This window comes from Condylostylus longicornis, unplaced genomic scaffold (genome assembly GCF_029603195.1).
Source record: "Condylostylus longicornis isolate FDR11 unplaced genomic scaffold, ASM2960319v2 ptg000114l, whole genome shotgun sequence".
Classification (NCBI taxonomy): Eukaryota; Metazoa; Arthropoda; class Insecta; order Diptera; family Dolichopodidae; genus Condylostylus; species Condylostylus longicornis.
The window spans coordinates 529,955-556,969 of record NW_026578082.1 but is presented as its reverse complement, the minus strand read 5'-3'; the positions used below and the strand labels follow the sequence as shown (position 1 = coordinate 556,969).

Below are 27,015 nucleotides of genomic sequence, written 5' to 3'. Positions count from 1 at the left end.
TCATAACCTAAAATAAATTTTTGGGCAAAAAAATAGGCATGAAATGGAGCTAATTAGAAAATGAAAGTCTTAAATTCCATTTGAACTAAAACAAAAATTTTTGTAGTTTTCTTAGAGTCTAATCGTCTATCTCGCTATTTTACTCGCCAAGTGAGAAGAAGTGGGTAAATATCATATATTTGTGTAATTTAATTTGAGGCGCTCAGCGCTTTAGTGGCCTACTTGAAAAAATGACATTTCGAGTAAATTGAGATTGAAATATTTAAATATTAAATTTTTAAGAAAATTTTTAAAAAGCAAAAACAAACTTATGTTAAAATAGAGTGAAAAGAGTAGTAAATTATTTTGAAAATATAAAACAATTCTTTAGGCCATTACAGCTCTATTGAATATAATAACTAATTTTTGCAAAAATGTTGGTTATAAGCCTCTAATGCGCTGAGCGGCTCATTCTGGAGTGAGAAGAATTATTTCATATTGCGTATCTCATTTTCTCTTAAATGTATACAAAATTTTAGTCGCTTTGTTTTTTAAGATGAGACATTTAGTCGATCATTTGAATCAATCTTTAAGAAGCAATCTTATTAGAAAAATTAAATATCCATTAGAAAAACGTAAAATTCTCATTTGAAAGCGAATAAACAGTGAGATAAAAAAGCGAGATACACGAGCCTGAACGTTAATTTTAATAAACTTTTAAATAGAAATTCAAGTATTTGTTTCAAATTTAGTAAAGTCGAACACCAGTACGTAGAATTTAGTTTTGAAAGCAATGACGCTTTTTATTAATTACACCAACCAGAACGTATCGAAATATAAGTTAAATAAATTCCTATTCTAATATTACAAAACAATTAAATTTTAAATAATCAAAAATTTTTATTAATTTTTAAAATTTAATGTTCATTAAAATATATTTTTTTCTTTTCAGGTTTATCATTTAAAGTATTAATAGGAATTTTATCATTACTCTTAGGAATTTTAACAATATTTTATTCATTATATAATTTAGTATTATTGGAACATATACGTTTTAGACCTGGTTTCCCATCATTTCAAATATGGTTTGATAATAATGTTATAATAAGATGTAAAGTACATTTATTTAATTTTACAAATGTTGATGAATTTATGCGTGGTATTGATAAAAAATTAAAAATTAAAGATATTGGTGAAATTGTATTTCATGAACATCAAATTTTAACAAATGTAACAATTAATTCAGAAAATTCAACTTTATCGTATAATATTAAAAGAGAACCAGTATTTATTGAAGATTGGAATAAATTGGGTATTTTAAATGAAACAATAACAGTACCAAATTTACCATTATTATTTATGGCATCATTTTTACATGATTCAAATGCATTTACAAAACTTGGTTTTAATGTGATGAGTAAAAAAGATCCACTATTTGTTAATGTAACAATATATAATTATTTATTTAATTTTACAACACCGGCTCTGGACACAGCAGATAGATATTTTTCATTTTTATTACCAACAAATAATGTTGGGATATTAAAATCGGTTAGTTTTTTCTAAATTCTAAATTAATTTTTATTTTATAATTCAAATTTATTTTTTTTTTTTGTATTTAGGCATATGAGACACAACCACAAGGTGATCATTTCAATATTAATATTGGTGTTGATAATGGTCCAAAGAAATTCTTTAAAACGAACACGTACAATTATCGGACAACTGTTACTGGTTTTGAATTAGAAAATGGTGATTGTGATGCAACAATTGTTAATTCAACTGAAGGCAATATTTATGGTTCATTAATACAAAAAGATGATGTATTATGGTATTGGAGAAAAAGTGTTTGTCGAAGTGTACCATTACATTTTGAAAAAGAAGTTTATGAACATTCTTTCTTGGGTTATAAATTTTTAGCACGTGAAAGTATGTTCGATCGTGAAGAAGATTTGAAAAAAGATTGTTATGCTGGTATGGGACGTAGAATATATCCGAATGGTTTATCAGATGCATCAAAATGTTTTATGGGTAATTTAATTAATAATTTCTTATTAATAATAAAAGAATTAATTATTTATTACAAAATTAATTATTTATTATAGGATTACCAGTTGCATTATCATTACCACATTTTTATGGTCGTGATGGATATTGGAATGATAAAATTGAAGGTTATGAACCATCAAAAGAAGAGCATGCTTCATTTGCAATTGTTGAACCAACACTCGGTATACCATTACATCAGAGAGCAAGAGCACAATGTAATCTTGTTTTACCATCATTATATGGATTCCGTAGTGAAATGAAAACATATTTTAATAATATGGTTATACCATTAATATGGATTGAATACGTAATTATTTTAATTTAATCAATTTACTAATACTTAAATACTTAAATTAGAATTCTCTTAACCCTCAACTGCACAAAACTATTTTTAAATGAGTTTACTTTTATTACAAATATCTATTAATGTAATGAGTTTCTAACTGTTATTTGAAATAATTTTTTATTTTTTAAATAAATTATAATAACTGTATTTATTTTGTTTAATGTTACAGAGTGTCGAAAATTTAACTCCACCAATTTTCATTTTGATGACAATTGCTATAAAAATTCTACCAATTGCTCAACATTTTATTACAATAATATTTATATTAACTGGTTTATATTTAATATATTTAAATTTAAAAAAATATTATAAAAATAAAAAACAATATTTTGAAATTAAATTAGTTAATGATGATAGTTCAAATGTATGTATTAAAGAATTAAATAAATTAAATGAAATAAATGATGTATGTTTAGATTTAGATTCAGATATTGAAGATGAAAAAACAGCTTTGAATAAATTCGAAGATGAAAATTCATAATTTTCAAAATTATAAATATATAAAAATTAATAATAATTAATATATATATATATATAGATATAATAAAATTAATTTAAATTTAAATGTTGTGATTGTAATCTAATATGAAATTTCTAAACCAAAATTATTTTTAATTATTTAAAATTTTATTTTATAATTATATGTAAATAAAAGAGATATACGAGTACGAATACCATTAAATTAGTTATATAATATTTAGTTTTAAAATAAATTTAATAAAAAAAAAACAAAAAGCAAAAAAAAAAAAAAACAAAAATGTATTATTAGGGTAATTAAAAATGAATGTTTTTTTATAATTTTACATATTGTTAAAAATTAAAAAAACATTAAAAAAATTTTAATATTATGTAATTTTAAGTATAAGAAGATTGAAATGGGGGGTTTTTTTATATATACAAGCTTTATATTTTATATACTCTGCGTATTTTATATTTAATTTAAAATTATATTTTGTTATTTTTTGAAAAAAAAAAAATTAAAGATAAAAATAATTTAATTAAAAATTTTTTTTTATTTTTATTTTATTTATTAATCACAATTACAAATTTCCCTTTAAACAAAATAATGGTATTTTCCCAGAACATCACGTCAATTACTTTCCTTTGCAAATGTCAGTCATATACAATTAAAGCGATTCGCGTCAGTTTATAATATTTTATAATTTATAAATAAAAATTTTTGTTTTCTTGCTTGTTTTCTTTTTCTACATCAAGAAATCGGTCATTTTTAACAATTAGTTTTTGTAAATGCATAGTACCACATCAAATGTAAAAACAAAAAAAAATGACAGTCATTGGCGTTAGCAACCAAAACTGAAATTCATGACGCTAGCGTCAAAAAGTATTGTAATTCATGAATTTACCAAATTAGATGCAAATTACATTCTAGGAAATTGACTAGCTCAATAATGCACTGAATTATTTAAAATGTAAGTACAAATAGACTGATTGGAAGGGATGTGTGCCTAATATCTGTATAATAAGACTTAGTTTAATAACTATAAGTACCTTAACTTTAATTTAATTTAGATTTTAACTAGTTTACCACAAGTGACTTTTTATACTCATAATTTAATTAAACTCACATATTACAAATATTTCTTGAATTTCTATAGAACAGAATAATGTTTACTAGCATTTGATTTTATACTAAACTAGACTCTTAGCATTTCATTACTTGTTATAATAGTTTCATTAATAAAGTTCTAAACCTAATGGAGATTACTAATTACCTTTCATTTTAACCAATATTTTTTATTTCTCACTCTGTTTTATTTTACCCTTTTTAAATCGTATCGATTTTCAGAGATTTCTTCTTTAAAACTAAAATGCCTTGCAGTTCTTAAATTAATTGTTAAATATGAAAAATCAATTTATGGTTATTTTTTTAAAATAAAAAACAGTATAACTGAGTAAAATAATACAATTTTTTAGAGAGAAATCAAAAAGATTAAGTGCTAGAATATTTCAAAAATAATTAAGAAGATATTTTGCTTCTCGTTCATAATTTTAAATTCAAATTATTCGAAACGCAATATTTAAAATTAATTTTTTTTTAATATTTTCATCTATCTAAAAAATAATATAAATTTTTTAATCTTACCTTAAATTTTTTTTTGAATTTATTTTTAAATGACATAACCGCATTTTTGGTATTTCCTCTTTTTTTACCGTTTTGTTTCAAATCTTCTTTTTTCATATTCTTCTTTTTCAATAATTGTCCAAATATTCTTATTCAATTGAGTTCCATAATTCACAATTTTTATCTTCACAATAAAAAGTATTGTTTCAATTCCATTTTATTTTTAAACACAAAATGGTACAAGAGGTGATCCTAAAAATATGCAAAATAAACTAACATTAGAAAAAATTTAACAAGCCTAAACATATGCAACCTATGGTTAATATAACCATAGGTTAAATGTGCAAATTTTATTCTGATCCTGATGAGTAGAAATTATTCATTATTGAAATTTGCTGCTACTTAAAGGTATTAAAAAATTTAATTTTCTTTTCATTTTCCATTCCTTTTTTATTTTTGTTTAATTATTTTAAACACCAATTTTTGCTCTGAATTCTAATTTAAAAATTATTAATTTGAAAGTTTTGTTTTTTGAAACATTTCGGGCTAAGAATACTATGAATATTTGATTGAAAATTTGAAAAAAATTTTAAAATTACAAAAAGTTTTTGTAATACTTCTATAATTCAATAGAGGTTGTTTTGACTCATTTGTGCAAAAAATAAGAAAAAAAATTAATTTTCCTCAAATTAGTGAACGACCAAAGACATTTTTCGATGTTAAAATTTTTAAAAAATTGAGTCGTTATGCTTTTTATTTTGTAGTTCAGAAATATATAAGAAAATTAAAATTTTCTGGCACTGGCACTGGACAGACTGACACTGGACAACACAAAACAAAAAAATTTAATTATTTTAACAAAAAAAAAATAAATTTTGTTTTGAAAGCCATTTTTAAAATTGTGGTCTAGGAACAAATATAGTACATACGTTTTGAGGCACATATACGGTGAACGAATTTTTTTTACATACAAAATTCTTATTGTAGCAAAGTGCAAAGTTTTTGCTTTGATACATCAATAAATCGATACATGACCCTTTGCACTAACCAGTGATAACCATTATGCCATTTTTATTTTAAAGAAGTTTTATAGTTTTATTAATGTTGACTACTGATATACTTTTACTCTCTTTAATAAAAACATTTTTGAGCAAAGTTTTTGTTTGCAGTACTCAACTATCATCATTTAACTAAAACAAAAATAACTAGTAAAATTCAATATTAAATACAATATTAACTATTATTAACAACGAAATAATGTACATACATACATATAAAAATTTTCATAAGGATTCTATCTAAATATGTACATATATTTTTATATAATTACTGTTATATTCCTGTCAATAATCTTGATGAATAATCTAAATATCAAAATTACAAAATATGACGTAAGCACACTTGAGAAAAAAAAATTAAAATAAACATTATTTTTAATTTTGATTAAAAAATTAAATACCATCACAGACAATTCGACGATATAATTTTAATGAAAAAAATTTTCCAAACATATATACATATATATACATGCATATACCGTACAGATAACAGATCTGTGTATATAGTAAAAATGATAAAATTAATAACGATAAAAAATATTTTTCTTTTACACCAAAACAATTATTTTTTACATTGAAAACTTTTAGTTAACTAATAAAATTTGCACTGGACACAAGTGATATTAAAAATCGATTATTTTTTAAATGAGTAACAAATTATTTATTATTAGAATTTGATATAATGCAATAGAATTATTAAAGTACTTGTACAACAATTTAAGTGAGTCAATTTTTATAGCTTAAGTGTTTTATTTATTTATACTCGTAGTAAGAAAGAATTGTAATATTATTATTAATTGTAGTGAATTTAATTTATTTTGATTTTTTAAAAATTTTTAATAAACTAGTTTAAATCGATCCTTATATTTTTGTATAGTTGCCTGAATTACTCCGTAGTAGTTCAGAATAAACTGTTTTCTATGAAAATATTTTTATACACTACAACAATGCTTATAAATTGATATGTTAAATATTTGACATTCATTTTCGATATAAAAATATAAAGACATCTATCGGAATAAATATTTATACGTAATTAATCCTCTCAATTACTTCTATGCTACGTCCTACGCGAGGAGTGGTAGGTATTTCGAAAAATCAAAAAATTATTTACTGTTAATAAATATATAAATAAATGTTTTAAATAAATAAATAGCAGCTATACTGTCATAAAAATTATTTAGTTATGCGGTATAAACACAACTAACTATATTTATTTAATTATCAAGATCGATACTATCTCTAACTTTGGTTTATTCAGCCAAACCATTCAAAAATGTAAGGAGAAGCATACAAAATTGAATTTTTTATATACTCGAATTCTAAATTTTTGCAATAATTGTTTCTTAAATTGTATAACATAAAATTTATGTACATAATATTATATAAATAGATACAGAAATTAGAAATTTTTTATCTGCATTTCCAATAAAGAGCAATTTTTTCTAAAACATAAACATAACGAAAACAACATAAAAACCACTTAATGAAGTTTAATTACGTGAGTAAATGTCAACAATGCCATAATAAGTGGGCACTTTTTTTAACTTATTAGCCTAATAATTTTTTAGAAAATATTTTTATGAATTGTTCTCGATTTAAAGAGAGCCGCTGGGGGCGGTTATCTTAATTACATATATGTCTATATTCTAATGGTGTCATTACAGCTACAATGTAGCTATAATGTGTTGCTACATTATGATAACTTTGAGACAATTTTAATACATATTCTCTTTTTAAATACATAAAAAAAATTTCGTTAATTTTTTCTAAATGTAAATTGTTGCCAAAATCAAGCATTTTCTCTTTAATCATAATTATTTTTTAATGCTGTCACTATGCTAACGTGATAACAAAATGACGTTTCAATAATTAAATTGATCCTTGATTTTGAGGAAATTCGTATAAGAAATCATGAAAAAGGAAAAGCTTACAAATTTTTATTTTTTTTTTGCATATGCGTTGTGTCAATTATTCAATTATATGATCATTATTAAAATAAATTTATGTATATACCATTCGTCTAGACGTACTTTATGGCGAAATAATAAGAGATTTTTTTTAATAAAAAGTAAATTGAAAAAAAAAATATTCCTTAATAATACATTATTATTTTTTTTATTTTAAATACAAATTATTATGGAAACAAATCATTCTCTCACATTTTGATAATCTTTTAACCCAATAAGTACACGTACTTATGTACATAATATTATGTCTATGTATGTTCATACGTAGTATATGTTTGTGTATTTTAAGAATTTATATATGTTTGTATGTATACGAAAAAAAAAATTTAAAATATATGTTTATATGTATGTACATATTATGCAGACAAATGATTTTTAAAATATGAGTACAAGTAGTACTGTACTTGTGTAAAATAATAATAATAAGTTCAAATGTTAATCTTATAAAGCATTACATCAAAATATTAAATAAATTTTAATATTTTAATGAACTAGAATGGCATGGCGTTCAGTTTATAAATATATATTCGCATATTGACTTGGTTCATATTATAGACATGGTGTATCCCATAGATTGCAGCACCTATATACAGCCATAATGGAGATGATGTATTAATGTAGTAAGACTTAGTCCATGCCATAATATTGAAATGAATAGCTATAGTACCCATTTAAATATTATTTTTATTCTCATATAATTATGAGTAGGTAGGAAAATTGATACGGATCATGTCTCGTAAACTTGTTTGTCTTGCGGTTCCCTGGAACCCCACTATGTCTGTGGACACTGGCATTAAGTTTGGATTCATCTGTGTAAAAATGTATAGATCTGTCCCTGATACCAATTTCGTCCCGTACGCATTACCTCGCGAAGTCTCAAAGTTTTTCACGAATGAAAGCACGGGAGGGACAAAGTTATCCGTAAGAATTAAAACGTCACCCATGGAGTCAAATGACACTATAATGCGGCTTCCAACCCTACTGTGGATTTGGTAGCCATCTGAAAGCCCAGTATATCCAATGGGTATACTTACCAAGACCCTGGATAAGATGGAACGCAGAACTCCACCAATATATACCATTGCCATTCCTTGAATTTTGATTATCAATTTCACATTCAATATCCAGAAAGGCAGCCAAAGTGTATTCCCCACCGCTAAAGGATTTTTCAATGTGATGTATCACGAAGTGTAGGGTCGTTTCCGTTGCTCACTTACAATTAGAATATAAGTTTTTAAAATTTTACTGTTTCCAAATTTACGATGTAAATTTAGAAATATAAATATCATTATTACGCTGTGTAATTTTCAAAATTTAATTCATGTACTTTTGAACGTAACACTCTGTATTTCATTATAAAAAATTATTATACAATATTATAGTGTAATTTTTTTAAAATAATAATTGTCATAAATAACTGATCTATACCTATAAATTTTAGCAATTTAAAATTAAATAGTTATTAAATTATCATCATAAAAATTCTAAGAATTGATAATAAAAATTAAAAAACGAACAAAATTTTTTTCAAAAAAATAATTTGAAGTTTGAACTCAAATTTAACAATATTGATGTCAAAAATTTCGCTGACAAAAATTCAATGAAATTTAAATAAAAATTGCAGATGTTCCTAGCCTCAATTTAAATTAACAAGAAGGTCAATTTTTAAAAAAAATCATTAAATTTACTGGACAAAAGTTGTCTACTCTTATTTTTTGCCTATTTAGAGTTAATATTAAATAAAATAATAGACAGGTTCAAAGGTGTTGCCGTAATTGCAAATTTTGTTGTTGATAGCCCAGACTGTCCGACGTACAAAATACATTTATGTTAATTGAAAAAGCCATTAAGATAGGAAAGTTGCAAACATAAATATACATACATACATATATTAAAAAAAAAAGATTAATAAGAAAATGTTTTGTTTGTCGAATCTTATTTTAATGTCTTTTGACTTGTACATATTATATAGATAATTTAACACCAATTTCTTCTAATTTTTTTTTTATTGTTAGTATTTTCAATTATTGTATGAAAAACTTATTGTATGAAAAAAGTGAAGGAAGCTTAATATAAGATTTGTTCGCTTTAGTTTCGGGAAAATTCCAGAAATTTAATTTTAAACATGATAAAGTTATATTAATATCAATTCTGATTCAAATACTGAATTCCATCACACTAGATTCCGCACATTAGGACCCCTTTCAACACTGCGGTGCATATATAATAAATCATATTGTGTTTTAGACCTTATCTCTTTCCAGCGGCTTTCCTGCACAAGTAAGGTGCAATAGTGGCTTTCTTAACTCTCTCTATAATGTTAGACTTCCACTTAAGTTTCAGCCGACAATCAGGCCCAGAAATCAAGCCTCCCTGGTAAAGGATAGGCAGAAAGAAACACATTTTTATCAACGCTAAATTTTGTTGTTTTGAAGTTAAGGCGGCTTTATTGTGTTTATAATATTTGAGTTGTAATTCTTAAATTTCGTTGTAGCCATAGGTGTATATTAGGTACCGTAGTTTTGAAGTCTTACATGTATTTGTAACTTTTTAATTTTAATATGAAATTTCATTTGACAGACAATCAAGTAGTAAGCACGTGTAACTTAGTGATAGATCAAATATAATTTTCACATAGAATGCTAAATACTCAAGCTGACAACGATCGTATTCCAGAACCCAAGATCAACCATATTATGATTTATTATTCAGTTTTATAAGTATGTATGTTTGTACAATTGCATAATACATATATATGATAATGTGACATTATTCTTTTTTAATCAAAAAATTTCATTTAATAATTTGTGAATTCCAAGTTAAAACATTCGACCTATTAAAATTGTGAACGTGACAATTAACATCTTGGCTAATAGCACAGAAATAATATGATAGAAAGAAAAGGACTGGATTAAACAATTTTTTAAAATTTATTTAATTTTAAATACACGGTTCTTAAAGTACATTATCAGTTCAACTGCTGTTATATAGAGTTTTTATAGAAATAAATTTAAGTTTATCAATAGGTATGCATACCTATAGTTTAGTTAATATTTTATAAAAAAAAAGCATAAAGATTTATGTGGTTTTAATTAACCATTACACTATCAGTAATGTCAAAAGTTCTTTTCAAAATAACCGTGTGTTATTAAAAAAAGTAATTATCAACTTATATGACGAGAAAAAAAATCTATTCTGAATATTAAAAATTTTAAAAGATTTGTTGCTCTATATTGACAGAAGATGTTAGTGCTATTTTCAGAAAATGACCTGTTAATAAAATTAAATGGTTGCCCTGTTTTCTAAAACGTGATGCGCTTACAGCAAAACTAAACTTTTCTTAATTTCTCCATTCTATTAAATATATTTTAAGAATGAAGATCACATTTACACTATCATCAACAAGTTGTATTCATTGCATTTAATATTATTATGATTAGAATTTTTACTTACAACATCTAACGTTTAGCTATATAACCCACTATATAATATCCCACCGTAGAATAACATTATTATTGAAATAACCTATATAACAATTTCATTATTGGGTTCATAATAATTATATACTTTCTTTGGACAATTCTAATTATGCAATAATTCTTTGATTGATTATTCGGTATTTTATCTATTGATTGTTGAAGAACATTTACAGATAAAAAAAAAAGAGAAAAACAAAAAGTGCTTTCACCTAGTATATACAATTTTTTGAGACAACCATAGCACTGAAGCCGGGCAAGGACAAAAACACAGAATCTTTAAACACTAATCAGAAAGGATCAAATATCACCACCGAGACTAGTGCTTTGACGGAACAATATCTCTTTAACAAGATGGCTAAGAGGCTGACTGTAGTCTCGGGGGATATTTTTTGCAGTGGGACGTTCGAATAGCAAAGGTGTTGCTCTGCATGTGCTCTAATTCAATATAGAGGAGTAAACCAATTTCGAAAAAATCCTAATTTAGCTACTTCCAGAAGCTCTCGGAGGCGGCCCTTTTTCAATGGTAACTAAGAATTGCCGCTTGTTAGTCTAGTACTGGCTAATCAAGTTGAAAAGCCCCTCTTCATTAACTAAATAAATATCAGTCTTTACAGACGAACCCCAGTATAGGCCAAGTCAACTCAATTTTTCCTTGAATAATTTTACAAGGTTATTTTCAAAGAAATTAATCTAACAAAAAAATATAACGTAATTAAAACTTCACTTTTGACATTTTGTTTACAGCTAGTTGGTAATCAACAATGTAAGTTAAGGTTACTAGTTTGAGAAATGAGAAAAAAAAATCTTATTTTTAGTAACTGCTTTTATTTTGACTGCTTGCTCATTCACGTAATGAGTGTTTTCCAATGTCATATCAGCGAAATTTCATTTATTTTTTCATATTTTTTATTTTTTGCTGTAAATATTGAACTTATTGATTATTTGGTCAGAATTTTTTATAGATTAATTTTAATCTTGACAAATTTTTAAAGTAGTTTTATTCTAAAACATTATTTTACGATATTAACTTAATAAGTACTGTCTATTATAATATGACACATTTAATGTCAATTATTTATCCTGACAGTATACAACTTACTAACAGTAGGCAAATTAATAGCATACTGTCATTTCGAGCTGAAAATTTAAAAATAAATAATTGTTTTATCAATTAACTCTTGCTTTTTAAAATGTAAATATAAAATTTGTATTCATGTTATATGCAATCTAAGAAGCTTCTGGGCGACTATATATTTATACCTATGCATGAGTGAATTACTAAAATGGGAGTAAGTATTACGTGCAGGTAATATTTTCAGTTCAGGAAGTTCAGTTTGAAAGAGAAAGACACTTGCGTGTTCTATGTAGAATTGGAATTATAATTGATATATACATCCTGGAGAATATGAAGCTTTGAGTCAAGAAAATTTTTGGGTTACTTCGTTCTCACGGCCGTTGCTAGATATTTCAGCACTCGGTTAAGCCAAAGGTAAATACCCGTTGAAACCACTACTGCCAACTATTCGTTTCTAAAACAATTAAATGAAGAATCTTAATAAAAAACAAAAATGACAAACTAAATATTGACGTGATTTAAACCGGCCAATCAGCATAAAATGAATGAATTCAAAACAATCAATATAAACATTACGTTATTTGTAATATTTAATTTAAAATATCGATGCAACTACTGAAACTGATTGTCACGCAGGTCTTAAATCTCATTTAAAATGTAAACAAATGATAATTAATTAATTGCAGTTCTGCATACTATGTCTGCAAGATAATGTAATTTTTGAACATGAAAATATTTTGTTTGAAAACCGACGTGTTGTAATATGTACTTTGTTTTCCAATACATTCATATAACAAATTCGAAAAGTAAATCTTATTGTTTTTAAATCTACGAGTATAAAGTATTTTAATAGACCTTATTGAAAACCTTAATGGTTGCGTGAATTTGATCAATTTCATTTTGTGTGAATAATACAAGTAAGGTATCACGTGAACTTCATAGATGTATGTACATATGTTGACATATGAAATGCATGTGCACGTTGACCATATGAAATTATTTATGTTTTATGATTTCTTAAAAAATTGCTATTCATAATAAATAATAACTATAATTACTTTTTAGTACTATCATAGAAAATTTTGATATTCTTGCTGCTTCAATAAATTTTGTATGTAAATAAATATTAGCGATGTTTCTCACGTGTTTCTTAAGATGAATTAATACAACATAATTAACAGAATTAAGATCGTGCCATATTTACGAAAAAAATAAAGCCATCTATCGGGATAAAATTATATATCAGCCTTCTATTAGAAAAGTGAGTTTGAAAATTATAAAAAATTTTATTTCAAATGGATTTGAGTATTTATTTTAGTATCAAAATGATTTTTATAAGAAATGATTTTAGGGATGGCGGAAAATTTTTCAGCGGCCGTATAAAATGAATACGAAAGGCTGGTTGCATATATCAGTTTTAAATTGCAAGTTGTTCGCCTGGCTTAGACCATAACAATTGGTATTGATGAACTTCATTTAGGAATAGACTCTACTTATATCTTAATTGCGCCTATATAATATACAAATTCGGATAAGTTCATGGTTCTTATAGATATGCATTTATTATTAAATTTACATACATAAATAATTTATGTATATCTTATCATTTAATTAATTAAACATCTTAAAGTTAATTTTCTAATATAAATCATTTCAGCTATGCAAAGGAAAGATTTGAAAATTGTAAAAGGGCATTGTTAGGTCAGAAAAAACCGTCCAAATAAGATAAGAAAGAAGCTATTTACGCCCATCAAATTTAATGGCAAGACAATATTTCTTAAAAATATATGTACATACATGCATACTTACACCCATATACATATTTCTATCATTGTTATATCATGTTTTATATTTATGTATAAGAAAAACCTCCAAATTTCGCAAAAACTTTAAAAGGGCAACGAAATTATAATATGAAGTTAATAAAAAAAATACCCTTAAATTATGCCTGCTTTAAAAGCTCTCAAAATATCAAATAAATTAGCTTAGATTTTCTAAAGAAATTTTTCTATACGTTATCACAATTATATAGTGGAACACACATGAGTACATGGTGCCTATTTATGTGTTTTTTTATTAAATGAAACGAAAATTCTAATTTGTTAAAACGTTTATAATATTGAAATTTTATAAAAATGAAATTATGGCGTAATAGTTATTTATTGAAAAACTGGCATTTCGACATTGAAATATTAAAGAAGGGCTGCTACAGATTCCAAATTAAAATTGATAGGTATGTTATGTAAAATGTGTACCTTAATCAAAGATCGAATATAAGAATACGATTTAGTTTAATCTAAAGAAATTATTAGAGCGGCAGCAAACGTCAATAATAAAACGCTTGAGTTAAAAACAGCAACCGAGTGATTTTCTGCAACGAAATGTCAAAATCATATAATTATAGAATACATAATATATTTAAACGAGTCCAGAATCAAGCGAAATTGACGCCACAAATTTAACCGCCCTATATACCCTAAATACCGATTTTACCGCTTGCGGTTTTTTATTTATATTATCAGTTTCCATGTGTTTGTGACATTATTATGTAAAATACTGTATAGTTAATTTTGCTGTGCCACTGCTGTTCTGTGTTAACAGCGAAAATCGTCAGCCTTTGCCGTGTACCGCATTGGTTCTGTTTTAACAATTAACTAAATTACGTTCTCTTCAAACATCTTATGGTGAATTTGTTCAACTAACAATAATTTCATTCATTATTTTCTGTACTCTTCTATATATAAACTTGCTTATATACACATACGATTGTACTCACATACACATATATCATGTACCTACGCTATAATACGTTTTTTTCCCATCCCTATCAATACAAAAAAAATTCTTTTTTTTTTTTTTTTTGTAAAATCGTATGATTCTAAATAATTCAAAGCATGAATAAAAAAAAAATAAGATTTTTATTTATCAAATTTTATTAAATATGAAAAGCAAAATAACAAAAAAAAATGTCAGTTTATATAGAATAAAAAAATAACAGTAAAATAAAAAACAAAAAATAAAAATTTTCAAAAATACTTTTTTTTTCTCCTTAATCTTTTAAAACGTTTCTAGAGAACATTTAAAACATTGACTTAAATCAAATTTTCTTTTATTAGCTCAATTGAAGCAGTACCGAACGGAAGAGACAAAGTCGCGATCGTGAATTTTATTTACAAAAAAAAAAAAGAAACAACAAACACAAACATTATTCTCAAATTAAATAAAAAAAATTAAATATTGAATGAAAATTGAATCAAGTTGTAAGAAATTGAATTTACTTGAATCAAATTGAATAAATAATAAACACAAAAAGAGAAAGAGCTTAGATTTCATTCATGACTTTTGTATTATAAAAAAATTTAAAAAATATTTGTGGTGATTTTTCAAGGACATAAACAAAAAAATTTTACGTTATTAATAAAAAACCGTTTGAAAAATTTAATTAAATTATTAAAATTTTAAAAATTTTAAGACTTTTTTTTATTAAGAATATAAATTCGGGTTTTTGTATTATTGTGAATTTAGGCAATCTGAAAGCATCTCGCATATAAAGTGATCAAATAACTTTTGTGAACGTCATTTTTAATTTGGTTTTAAACTACATTACATTTTAAAATTTAAGGTAAGTTGGATAAAAAAATTAATAATATTTTTAGCTATTTTAGATCCTTAGAAGCAAAATTTTATTTCTTAAGGAGCAAAATTTCCTAAGCCGCTCAATACGCAATTGTCTTTATTGCGTATAAAAATAAGCAACAAATTTACGTGAAAACCTTTAATATATGAAAAAAGATTCCTATAGAACTCCTATACATTCACCAAGAATAAATGAATATTCATATGGCTACGAGTACAGAACTGCCTAGATAGGTCTACTGATTATTACTATTTAAATTCGAGTTTGGATATGCTACCCTCTTTTATTACTTAAACTTCTGATAAACTTTTCTTAACCTATGTATAACAAAATAATTGCAAAAAATATTGTGTTTGTTGCAAACAAAAATTGATTTGTTCAAATATCACGTTTTTATTTTGATTATTTTTTTTTATTTAAATAGCTCGATTATCTTTGTATAAACAAAATATAACGCACTTGAAAAAAATTTATAAGTACTTGTGTAAATGCAATTAATTTTTTAATCGCTTTTCAGCGCATAGTCTCGTCTACTAATAAAATACTTATATTATAATAAATATGTAATCGAATAAAATAGATAAAATCAATTCACTTAAATGAATCACAACTTCTTTTCTTAGAACTTTAACTTTTATTTCTTTCTTATCAAAAGTGATAAGACATTTGTCACACCTGTCTATAGTGAGTCTATATAAGAGTTTTCGCATTTAGGTGTACATATGCATGTATAGCAAAATAAACAATTTATTTATGATATTAGCAAACTTTAAAGTTCTGTAAAATTAGCTGATAATTTTATAAAGAAATTTAAAATCTATATGCCTAGACCATAATTAAATAAATAATTACACCATTAATTGATAAATAATATATTCTCCTATCATATTATTTGAAAATCGCTAATATTTTTCCTAGAACTCTTCCAGAAAAATCACATTTAAGAATCCTATTTGAAACCAGATATCAGAAGCTAACACTTAGCTTATAATTCTAATACTTTCGTTATTATTACTTATACTTATGTGTGTATTGATGTGTATTACCCATACAAGTATCTATCATTTTCATTGACCTTATCTTTGAAATTTTGAGAGTAAATGGATGAAATTAATACAAAATTATTGTTTATTATTTTTTTCTCTGCAAAACTGAAAAAATCACACCACTTCCTGTTTACCAGTTTAAGTAATTACCCCTATATATGTACATAACACGAATATTCTGATTAAAATTTATTAAATCCTATAAATATATAATAATTTTCATAATCATGACCTATGAAAATTTATATAATAAATTATAATAAATAATTATTGGACATGTGTAGAACAATATATTTGCATTTTGTACATAACACTAACTTCGAACACGTGGTAAAATTTTCCATTTTTCCTATTAATCGGGAAATTACAAAGTGTTGCGTAAAAGAAAATTATCTCATTTTAAATGATTTTTTTTATTGAATTACTCAACTTTATTATTATTTTGCAAATTAAATGTCATAAAGGTTTATTTGAGTACCGTTTATTTATTAAATAATTGAGAGTTTCAAAAAATTTAGTATCCCACAAATTGTATGATATTTCCTATAAAAAGCGGACAAAAATTAACTTTAGACGTTTGTATATACAAAATTATTTTGAGCATCAATTTTAAAATTATCTAATAGAAATTCTGAAAAAATGGGACCTACTTCTTAATGTAAATATATTCTAGTAGAGTTTTTTAAGTGTAGTCGAGTAAAATAATTAATTACCTGCATTGCAAACAATACTTTTACATATAAGATCCCGCAAATCGTTGCAATTTTTCAAAGAATTAAGAAATTATTAAAATCACATTATACTAAGAATAAAACGCGTCATAAGGACCAAAACAAAAAAAATTTACCAGAAGTTTAACTTTTTACGCTGTTTAAAAAAGAAAAACACATGATTTTATTTTAACGAATCACACTAAATATTTTTTATTCATAGAGAATTTAAAAAAAAAAGCAATAAAAAAATATTAATTATTCATAATTATTTGAAATTATGTACGTATGTATGTGCAAGCATTAATTAATAAACATTGACGTCGCGTCTCTTTAAATATGTTTACATATTTAAAAACGCGTGTAAAATAACAAAATAATAGTCGCAAAATCAGAATGTATCACGTTTCTTAGAAAGAGAAAGGAACAAACAAATAATAAATAAAATATAAAATGTCAATACACTAAAAATTTCGCTTTTAAATTTAAATAGTAAATGTTAAATAATATTTTATATGATTAGAATCTTAAGATTTTTATTTAAAAAATTTAAAAATTTTAAAAAATTATTGTAAAACAAAAATATTAATTTATTATTTATTATAAAAAATTTTTTAGATACTTTAGTTTCGATTGAGTTTATTTGATATATATTTGTATATATATTTGTATGTATGTATGTTTTTAAGTGGTATAGTATTACTAATATCTATTTTACTATTATCAATATTTTTAAGCGTTATTATGCAAAGAAGGGAGAACATTGCAACGCAACCATCTAAAAGATCTATTGTTCCCCATGACTGAGTGTAGGACAAAGCCCTACAACACCGCAGTCCGTAAAATCTTCAAACACTTTCACTTTATAAGCCCACAGTGCAATCTACATTTAGTTGTTGTACATTATTAGAATATCGATAATTATTACATTGTCATAATTGGCAACAACTATATCCCTTACTTACTTGCACATACATGTGAAATTTATTTACTGCCGGTGAATAAAATTATTTATAACATTATATAATATATTACATAATATTAACTATACATGTATTACGTATATTTATAATTAAATTCACATATTACTTAAATTAATAGATTTACTTCCATAAATTATTATCGCAAACACATAAGCGACAACCAAAATATGTATTTGAAATCCTTATCTTTAAATAACTTATCGAGAGTAAAAGAAAAAAATTGACCTATCCTTTTGTGAACGTACAAGTTTAAAAGTACACACACTATATTACATTCAATTCAAATATTAAAAAAAAAAAATCATCACTAGGGTTAAAATATTACAAAAAAAAAATTTTAATTTCTGATAATTTTTCCTCTAATGAATGAAATTTTATCAAGAAATTTTATGTAAAAACAATAAACATAAAACAAACGTATAATAATTTAAAAGTTATGATTTTTATGATGAACAAGTATACAAACATGTATTTCAAACATATTATGTATGTATTTTTACGCATGAGTTTGATTTGATAATTTTGTAATTATTGCAGTTAGATTGTGTGTATATTAAAAAATATTAAGCCCTCTTCATTTCAATTATCTAGAAAATTCATTTCAAAGTAAATTGTGAATAATATTCAAATCACAACTTACTAAATGATTTAGGACATCAATTTTGTATATGTACGTATATGTATGTATATGTGCTTCAAATTCAATACTTTTAAAATAGTTTCAAATTACTTAACCAGGACTAGATCTTTAAATATAGTGAGACTATGTTACATTTATTCAAAAGTTTTATTAGAAAATTTTCAAATTTTTCCTCAAATACATATTCTTCATCAAATTTAAACAAAATTAATAAATTTTGTAACAACAACCAAAAAAAAATACATACATACTTATGCATGAGTACATATAGCTATTATGCGGTAGAATTCTTGTTATTTTGAAAAATTAAAAGAAACCATTAATTTTTATCAAATGAAATTCTAAATTAAATCAAAATAAATAAAATAAATAGATACGTCAAATTAAAAATTTTGCAAATAACCTAAACATAAATTTTAATATTTTTATTTGCAAATAAATCTCAAACATTGACCTGTTTCAAAAACTAGACATAAACAATATTTTGTATTATTCGAACTGAATTTAAATAGAAATAATAATATTGTTATTTTAATTGTTATAAACCGGAAATGTTATACTATTAGAAATGAAACAATAAAGTGAAGTATATATTTCTGTATAAAAAAATGTCATCATCACTTAAATAATAAATTTTTGATATAAAAATATTTATTTATTTTTTTTTATTATGTTATGACGCGAAATGAAAATATTTTTTTGTCTTAAAGTTTTAGCAAATTTATATTATAAATGTGATGCTGTCAATCACACTGCAAGCTAAAATTATCAAAACGTAAATCATTACCATATTAATTTGATAAGACATTTTTATTTGAATTATTATTACATATAATAACAATTAATATAAAAATATTGATATTGCATTTATAACAATAATATAACAATAATTAATTAAATTTTCTATAAACTGAATTTTTCACTAAGATTTTTGGTACTTTAAATACAACGTTATTTCATTCGGTCTTATTACATAGCATCAAAATATATGCAATACATATAATATAAAAAAATATATTTGAAAAAGATATTGAACTACTTTTCGTTTTAATAATATTTGTTAAAATAGAAACCCATAATTAATTTCAATCAATATTTCTTTATATATTACATATTTTGTATTTTAGAATGTTAAAATATTTCAAAATCATTTGTCTTAAACTTTTAATAATATATTGCATAATTTTGATTGAAATTCAATATATTTTTTATATAAAACATGTAAAAATTGTTATAATAATTATTATGTATTATGATTATACAAAATATTATCACAGTGAGTTTATTTATTATTTTATAAAAAATAAGAATGAAATATTAAGAATGAATAACTTTAGCCAATTTGTTAATTATTAATACATAATTACATACATAATATAATTTAAATTCTTAAAATTATTTAAATGAGTAATAGGGTATAAATAGATCAAGACTACTTACGATCATAATTAAACTAACTAATTTGAATTTAAATAAATGCTGAGTTTCTTAAATAAATATTTAATTAAAATTTTTAGAATTCTAAACGTAAACCCATTATAACATTTAACATTACATTTTACATTTAACATTCTAGATATTTATACTTTAAGTATATTCATAATAATTATTAATTTTAAATTTATTTAAAATTTTGCTTCTTAATATTATAAATTGTATATTAAATTCCAATTTTAATTAAATTGTTAAATGTTATGCAAACTATAATTTTAACAAAATATTAATTTACACATATGCAATTTATTATATTTTGTTAAATTATGAAAATATATGTTTGGATATATTACAAAATTTTGGAATTTAAAATTCCATATTCAAGTATTTACACTATTGCCTAATGGCATACAATAAATATTGCAACATTTATTACTTAAATACATATTTACATAATATATAAGTATATGAAAAAAATTTTAATACACAATATTGATTGCTTTAATATCTTTACTATACCAACATATGTGTTTACAAATGGCAATAATAACTAATAAAATTAATTCTTAATATATTTACCACAATTCCATATAAATTTATTTATCTTGTATACGTAAATACAATATTGAAATAATATGCTGTATAATATATACAATGTATAACAACCAATTAAATTATTTAATTTTAAATACTATAACATTTGAAGTCATCAGATTTCAGAACGCATAAATAATTACTTATTTAATTATTATAATTAAAAATAAATATTAAAATAAATTTTAAATATAAATTTATTAATAGATGCTATATAAATGTATAATTTATTATATATTTGTACAAGATTTTCTCGTATAGAAACATAATTATTTGTGTTATACAAGATATTTCCAAATATTATTATAAATTCTTTTAAAAGTAGACAAATATATGTATGTTTATATGTTTGTGGACATAATCTTTATAATATGATTTATATTCAATATTTCAAATTTCAGTAATTATACTATTTAAATACAAGTTTTTTTCGCATAAAAATATACTTATATACATATACGATGTGTATAGAATACGTAAGAAATATTCTGAGTTAATCGCTACAGTCTCTGCTAATTTATGTGTCTCATTAATTAAAAAAAAAATTATTCTATAAAAATGATAATCGTAAGAAGCATTGACACCTCAATAGATTTGATAGATGATTTTTTTGTTTTCATTGTTTTTTTTTTTTGATTTATACAAAATAAAAATGTATGAAATAATTTCACTTGTTGCTTACTTAATAAATATTGTATATTAGAATAATTTAATTAATAAATTATAATTTAATTTTGATACAGAATTTTTTTTTGTTTTAGTTTATTATTACACACATACATGTGTATTTTTGCAAAATTGAAAATTATTTTAATCAGAAATTGGCATTAAATTTAAATATTTCGTTTATAATACGTACATAAAATTAATTTTAAAATTTATTTAAACAATTATTATTATCAAATATCTGTTCAATTTCAAAATAAAATATTTTATGAAATTAAATTAATTTTTTCATTGTTATTATTACAATAAATTATGTAATTTAAAATATTTTTGAAAAATTCTTCATTAACTTTATGACTATGTGCTCCATCTGCCTTCTCTCCGTAGAAGCAATATTTAACTGAAGAGTACAATCAAGCAGCTCTCATGATGAAATACAGTTAAAAACTAAAAAAACAAATTTAATTAAAACTTTACACAGTTTTTAATAGGTCATACATACATACATACATACGCAATTTAATTCGGTCAATAGATGACTCTGCATATTTGTTTATTACGCATTATTATGTTTTTTGTGGCGGCAATCTAAAAAATAATTAATAATATAATTACAAAATGTTTTTTAATATGATAACATTATAAAATTTCGTAATTAATAATAAATTTACTTACAATTAAATAATATTTGAAGTTTAATATTCAAATGTCATTTAAAAATTTAATCAAGTATTTTGTACAAAAAAGGCAAATGCTATATTATAAAGCTATACAAGTCAATAAAGTATAATTAAAATTTTTAATTGTAATAAATTGCAAGTTATAAAATTAAAAATTATAGAATTAAAGAGAATGTTAAAAATATTAACAAACCGAAACAAATTAATAAAATTAATATTTTGTCTGATTCAATTTGTTCTTCCTACATACGCTATACTAAAATACTACATTCTAGGTCAATAGAATACTAAGTATATCACAATTTTTTTCTTTATTTTAAAATTAAATGCAAATTCAAATTATTGTTGATAAAATACCACAATAAAAACATTTAAGAACAGATGACCGAAAATATCATATTTTATTTTTGTTCATTTCTAATCCCGATTTACATATGCATTACTATTTTGTCTTCTATGCAGAATTCATTAAAAAAAAAAAAATCTAAAATAATTCATAAATTAAATCAAAAACCTCGGTTAAATTATTTTAAACATTAATATATATATATATGTATATACATACAGCAAGATATAGTAAAAGTTAAGTGATAAATAAATTTTTTTAGAAAAATATTCCTTCAGACGTAAATGGTCAATTAAAATGATAACCTTATAAATCATATACAAAAGAAATGATTTTCTAAAATTTTGAAAAATTCCAAAAAAAAAAAATGAGACCATTTTTCCAATTCTCTTTCAAGAAAATTCTTTTCAATCACAGTGACAATACCTAAAAAATAATTTTAAATTTTTTTAGGTCTCGTGTCTGACATTTTGTGTTATAATATAGAATACACATGCATACAACAATATTATGTATGTGTACGTGTTCTTTATAATCTACTTAAATTTTTGATTCGGCCGGCTATATTTAATCGACGTAAACGATTAGAAAAGTCATAATGATTTGATAATTTTGACCAAAAAAAAATTCCTTCTTCTGATTTTTTTCTAAAATCTTTCTTTAATCTAGTATTTCTTTTTTATAAATTTAATTTTAATAAAGTTAAAAAGAGAGAGAAAATAATTTATTTTCCATCTTATTTTTTTATTAATTAATTTTATTTTTTAATGTTATTTAAACGAAATCATTTAATAATTTTTATTATTTAATATTTCAGACTTGTTACCGTTAACATCAGGACCGTGTTGTAATCATCGGCTTAAAGAAATTTTTTTTTGATTTCGCGGTTTTTAAAAAATATTTTAAAATTAATTAAATACAAAAAAAAATATTATTTAGAACAATTAATTAATTAGTTTACAATTTTAATTAAAAAAAATAATATTGTCATAAAAAAATGAGTTTAATAAAATCATCATTAGCCGATTATAAAGAGAAGGAAGCAAGTAAAATATTAAGCGATTATGAGGAATTTGCATATGAAAAAGGAAAAAAATGTTTAAATGATCGTATTTGTAAGTATTTATAATTGTTTTACATAATAATCTTAATTTTGTAATTTAAATTATCTTAAGTCAAATTGAAGTTGATTCAAATAAGTGCCCCAGCTCTTAACATTAAAATTTGCTGAATTATTCTTTTGTTTTTGTAATTTTGTTCTGGGATTGAAAATATTTACAAATTTTTACTATTATTTTTACGATTGCTTTTTGTTTTTTCCTATATTTCGGTTCTTATACAACAAATATCGAATCAATCGAAAATATAATATCGAAAATATCATAAACGAAGAGAATAATTCACCATATACTTATAATTGAGTATCAACTTAATTTCAACTCTGCATTTTAAAATAGTTTAGTTGTAGTTTTAATATTCCGAAGTCATAATGCTAGTTAATTTATTCATTTTATATTCATTATTAGCAAATATATTTAATTATTATATTAATTATAATTAAAAATTAAACTAAAATTTTTTTTTTCAATTTTCTATTTTTAGGTGGAAAAATTTTATTAATTGTATGCATTATAAGTTTTATAACTGGTATTTTATTATCATGTAATGATTTAGTTGATTTATTAATAAAAGAAAAAATTAAAATGATACCAGGAACACCATCATTTGAACATTGGAGAAATCCAACTGGTCATATAAGAGTTAAAGTTTATTTATATGGTATTGAAAATCCATATGCATTTCAACGTGGTATTGATACAAAATTAAAATTAACACAAGTTGGACCAATTATATACAGTCATACTGTACATCAAGATGATATTGTATTTGAAGATGATGGTACATTATCATATTCAACAATAAGAGAATTTAAATTTGTTGAAGAAGAAAATGAACCGGGAATTATGAATAAAACAATAACAGTTATTAATCCAATGATGGTTAATTTAGCATCAAAAACTGGAAATTATTTTGTACAATATTTAGATGATGTTTATTTAAATCGTACCGTTTATGATCTATTATGGAATGGTTCAACAAAATTATTAGATTTTTTTAGATCACATTTTTCATATATATTACCAACTGATAATTTTGGAATATTATACAATGTAAGTTTATAAATATTAATATACATATATATAGATTTGAAAATATAGATTATATATATATATATATATATATATATACATATATAAGTAGAATTATCAAAATTATTATAAATAAAATATTTCATAATGCACTTTTTAAACCCTTGCTTGCATCAGCAAATAAATAAAAATTGAGTTCATAACGACCTGTCGTTTAATTTTTAACCTTTACGGTAATAAAAAAAAGTTTTATATGTATGTGATTATTTAGGCATTGTTAAAAATTAAACATAATTTATTCACAATTAAAAACTATCTAGGTTTATTGCCAAATCTTATCAAAAAAATTAAACAAAAAAAAAAATATTAATTATAATTAATTTTTTTTTTAGAGTTTTAAACAACGTAAAGAACGTTATAATGTTCGTATTGGGGCTGAAAATTTTGAAGATTTTTGGAAAACAAATACAATTAATGGTAAAACAAAATTAGCAAATTATGAAAATATTAAAGGATATGATGATTGTCCATTTTCAATTGTTAATACAACTGATGGTACAGGATTTCCACCATATATAACAAAAAATCATAAATTTAAAGTAGCAACAGCAAGAGTTCCCCGATATTTTATTATGGAATTTGAAGAAGAAGTTATTGCAAATAATATTAATTCATATAAATTTGTTGTTACAAATGAAAATTATATGAGAACACATGATAATAGAGATTGTTTAGGAAATTATAAAAATATTGAATTACCAAGTGGTGTTATTGATGCATCAATATTAGCTTATGGTGAATATATTTGCATATTTTTATTAATATTTTTATTTTAAATAAAATAGGCTCTTTATGTGCCTATATTTACTAATAATTAATGAATTTAATATTTTATATGTTTATTAATTTTAAAACTTATTTTTATAGATAATCCATTAGGTTTTTCACCTCCTCATTTTTATGGTTTTGATGGTGGTGAATGGGAAACATATTTAGAGGGTTTATCACCAGATAAAGAAAAACATCAATCATATATTGTACTTGAACCTAAAAGTGGTACACAATTAGAAGGTAGTGCAAGTCTTCAAGGCAACAATATTATTGGAAATTTAAATGGTTTACCAAAATTGAGAGCATTTAGTAATAAAATTATACCAACATTTTGGATTGAACAGGTAAATATTTAAAATTACTCTTTTTAATTTATTTGCTCTTCATTAAAAATATTTCTTAAAATATTTAATAAAGGTCAAATTATATATTATTTTAATACATATATTTTTTTTTTGTATATTTTTAGGGATTTAAGAATTTAGGTCATGCAACCGAAGTATATTTTATGATAAATGTTGTTCCTATTGTACAAATCGTTCTAATCATTGTATTCTTCCTATTAAGTGGATGTAGTTGTTATTTAGGAATCAAAAAATTAACAAAATTTAAAACAGAAAATATGAAATTTTGGCAAAGAATTATTAATAGAAAATCAACTGATACAGTATAATATATATGTATAATATGTAAATTATTAAAAAGACAATTAAGGATTTAATATGTAAATTATGAAAAAAAAATTAAATAATTTAATATTATACAAAAATTGCATGCATAGTACGCAATTCCAGAAAGACTGTAAAATTTGGTTTAATCAAGAATTATTTTTCTATTATTATACGATTTTAATATTTATATTATATAATAAATATGAATTACGGGACAAAAACCATATCATTTATATATATATATGTTTTAAAATTAAATTTTTAAATTTAATTTAATTAATACAAGTAAATTTCTTTACATGAATTAAAATTCATATATAAATTCATTATTGCATTTAATATTACTTAAGAATATACTTTTATTTATAAGAAAAAAAAAAATTAATAAATTTTAGAAAATTTATTAAAAAGAAATTGTGATGACCCTCAAAAATTATGTGTATACAATAATGTAAATATACGAGTATGTATAAATTAATATTAAAATTTCTTTTAAATTCTTATACTACTTATATATACTATTTGTAAATACTATTTGTATACTATTTGTAAATATACTTATACTTTTTTATTTATTTTAAAAAAGAT

The 27,015-nt window shown here is 22.8% G+C and overlaps 1 protein-coding gene across 1 annotated transcript; it reads left to right on the top strand.

Moving 5' to 3' along the window:
• Positions 1-1,059: 1,059 nt before the first annotated feature.
• LOC129614641 (uncharacterized) lies at positions 1,060-26,634 on the top strand (the record flags this gene model as incomplete). The annotated part of the gene is made up of 9 exons (XM_055529370.1): positions 1,060-1,530; positions 1,602-2,010; positions 2,085-2,335; positions 2,544-2,672; positions 23,761-23,890; positions 24,378-24,946; positions 25,318-25,720; positions 25,853-26,100; positions 26,226-26,634. Coding segments are annotated over 9 exons (2,814 nt in total), but the record flags the coding sequence as incomplete, so codon positions are not given.
• Positions 26,635-27,015: the final 381 nt, after the last annotated feature.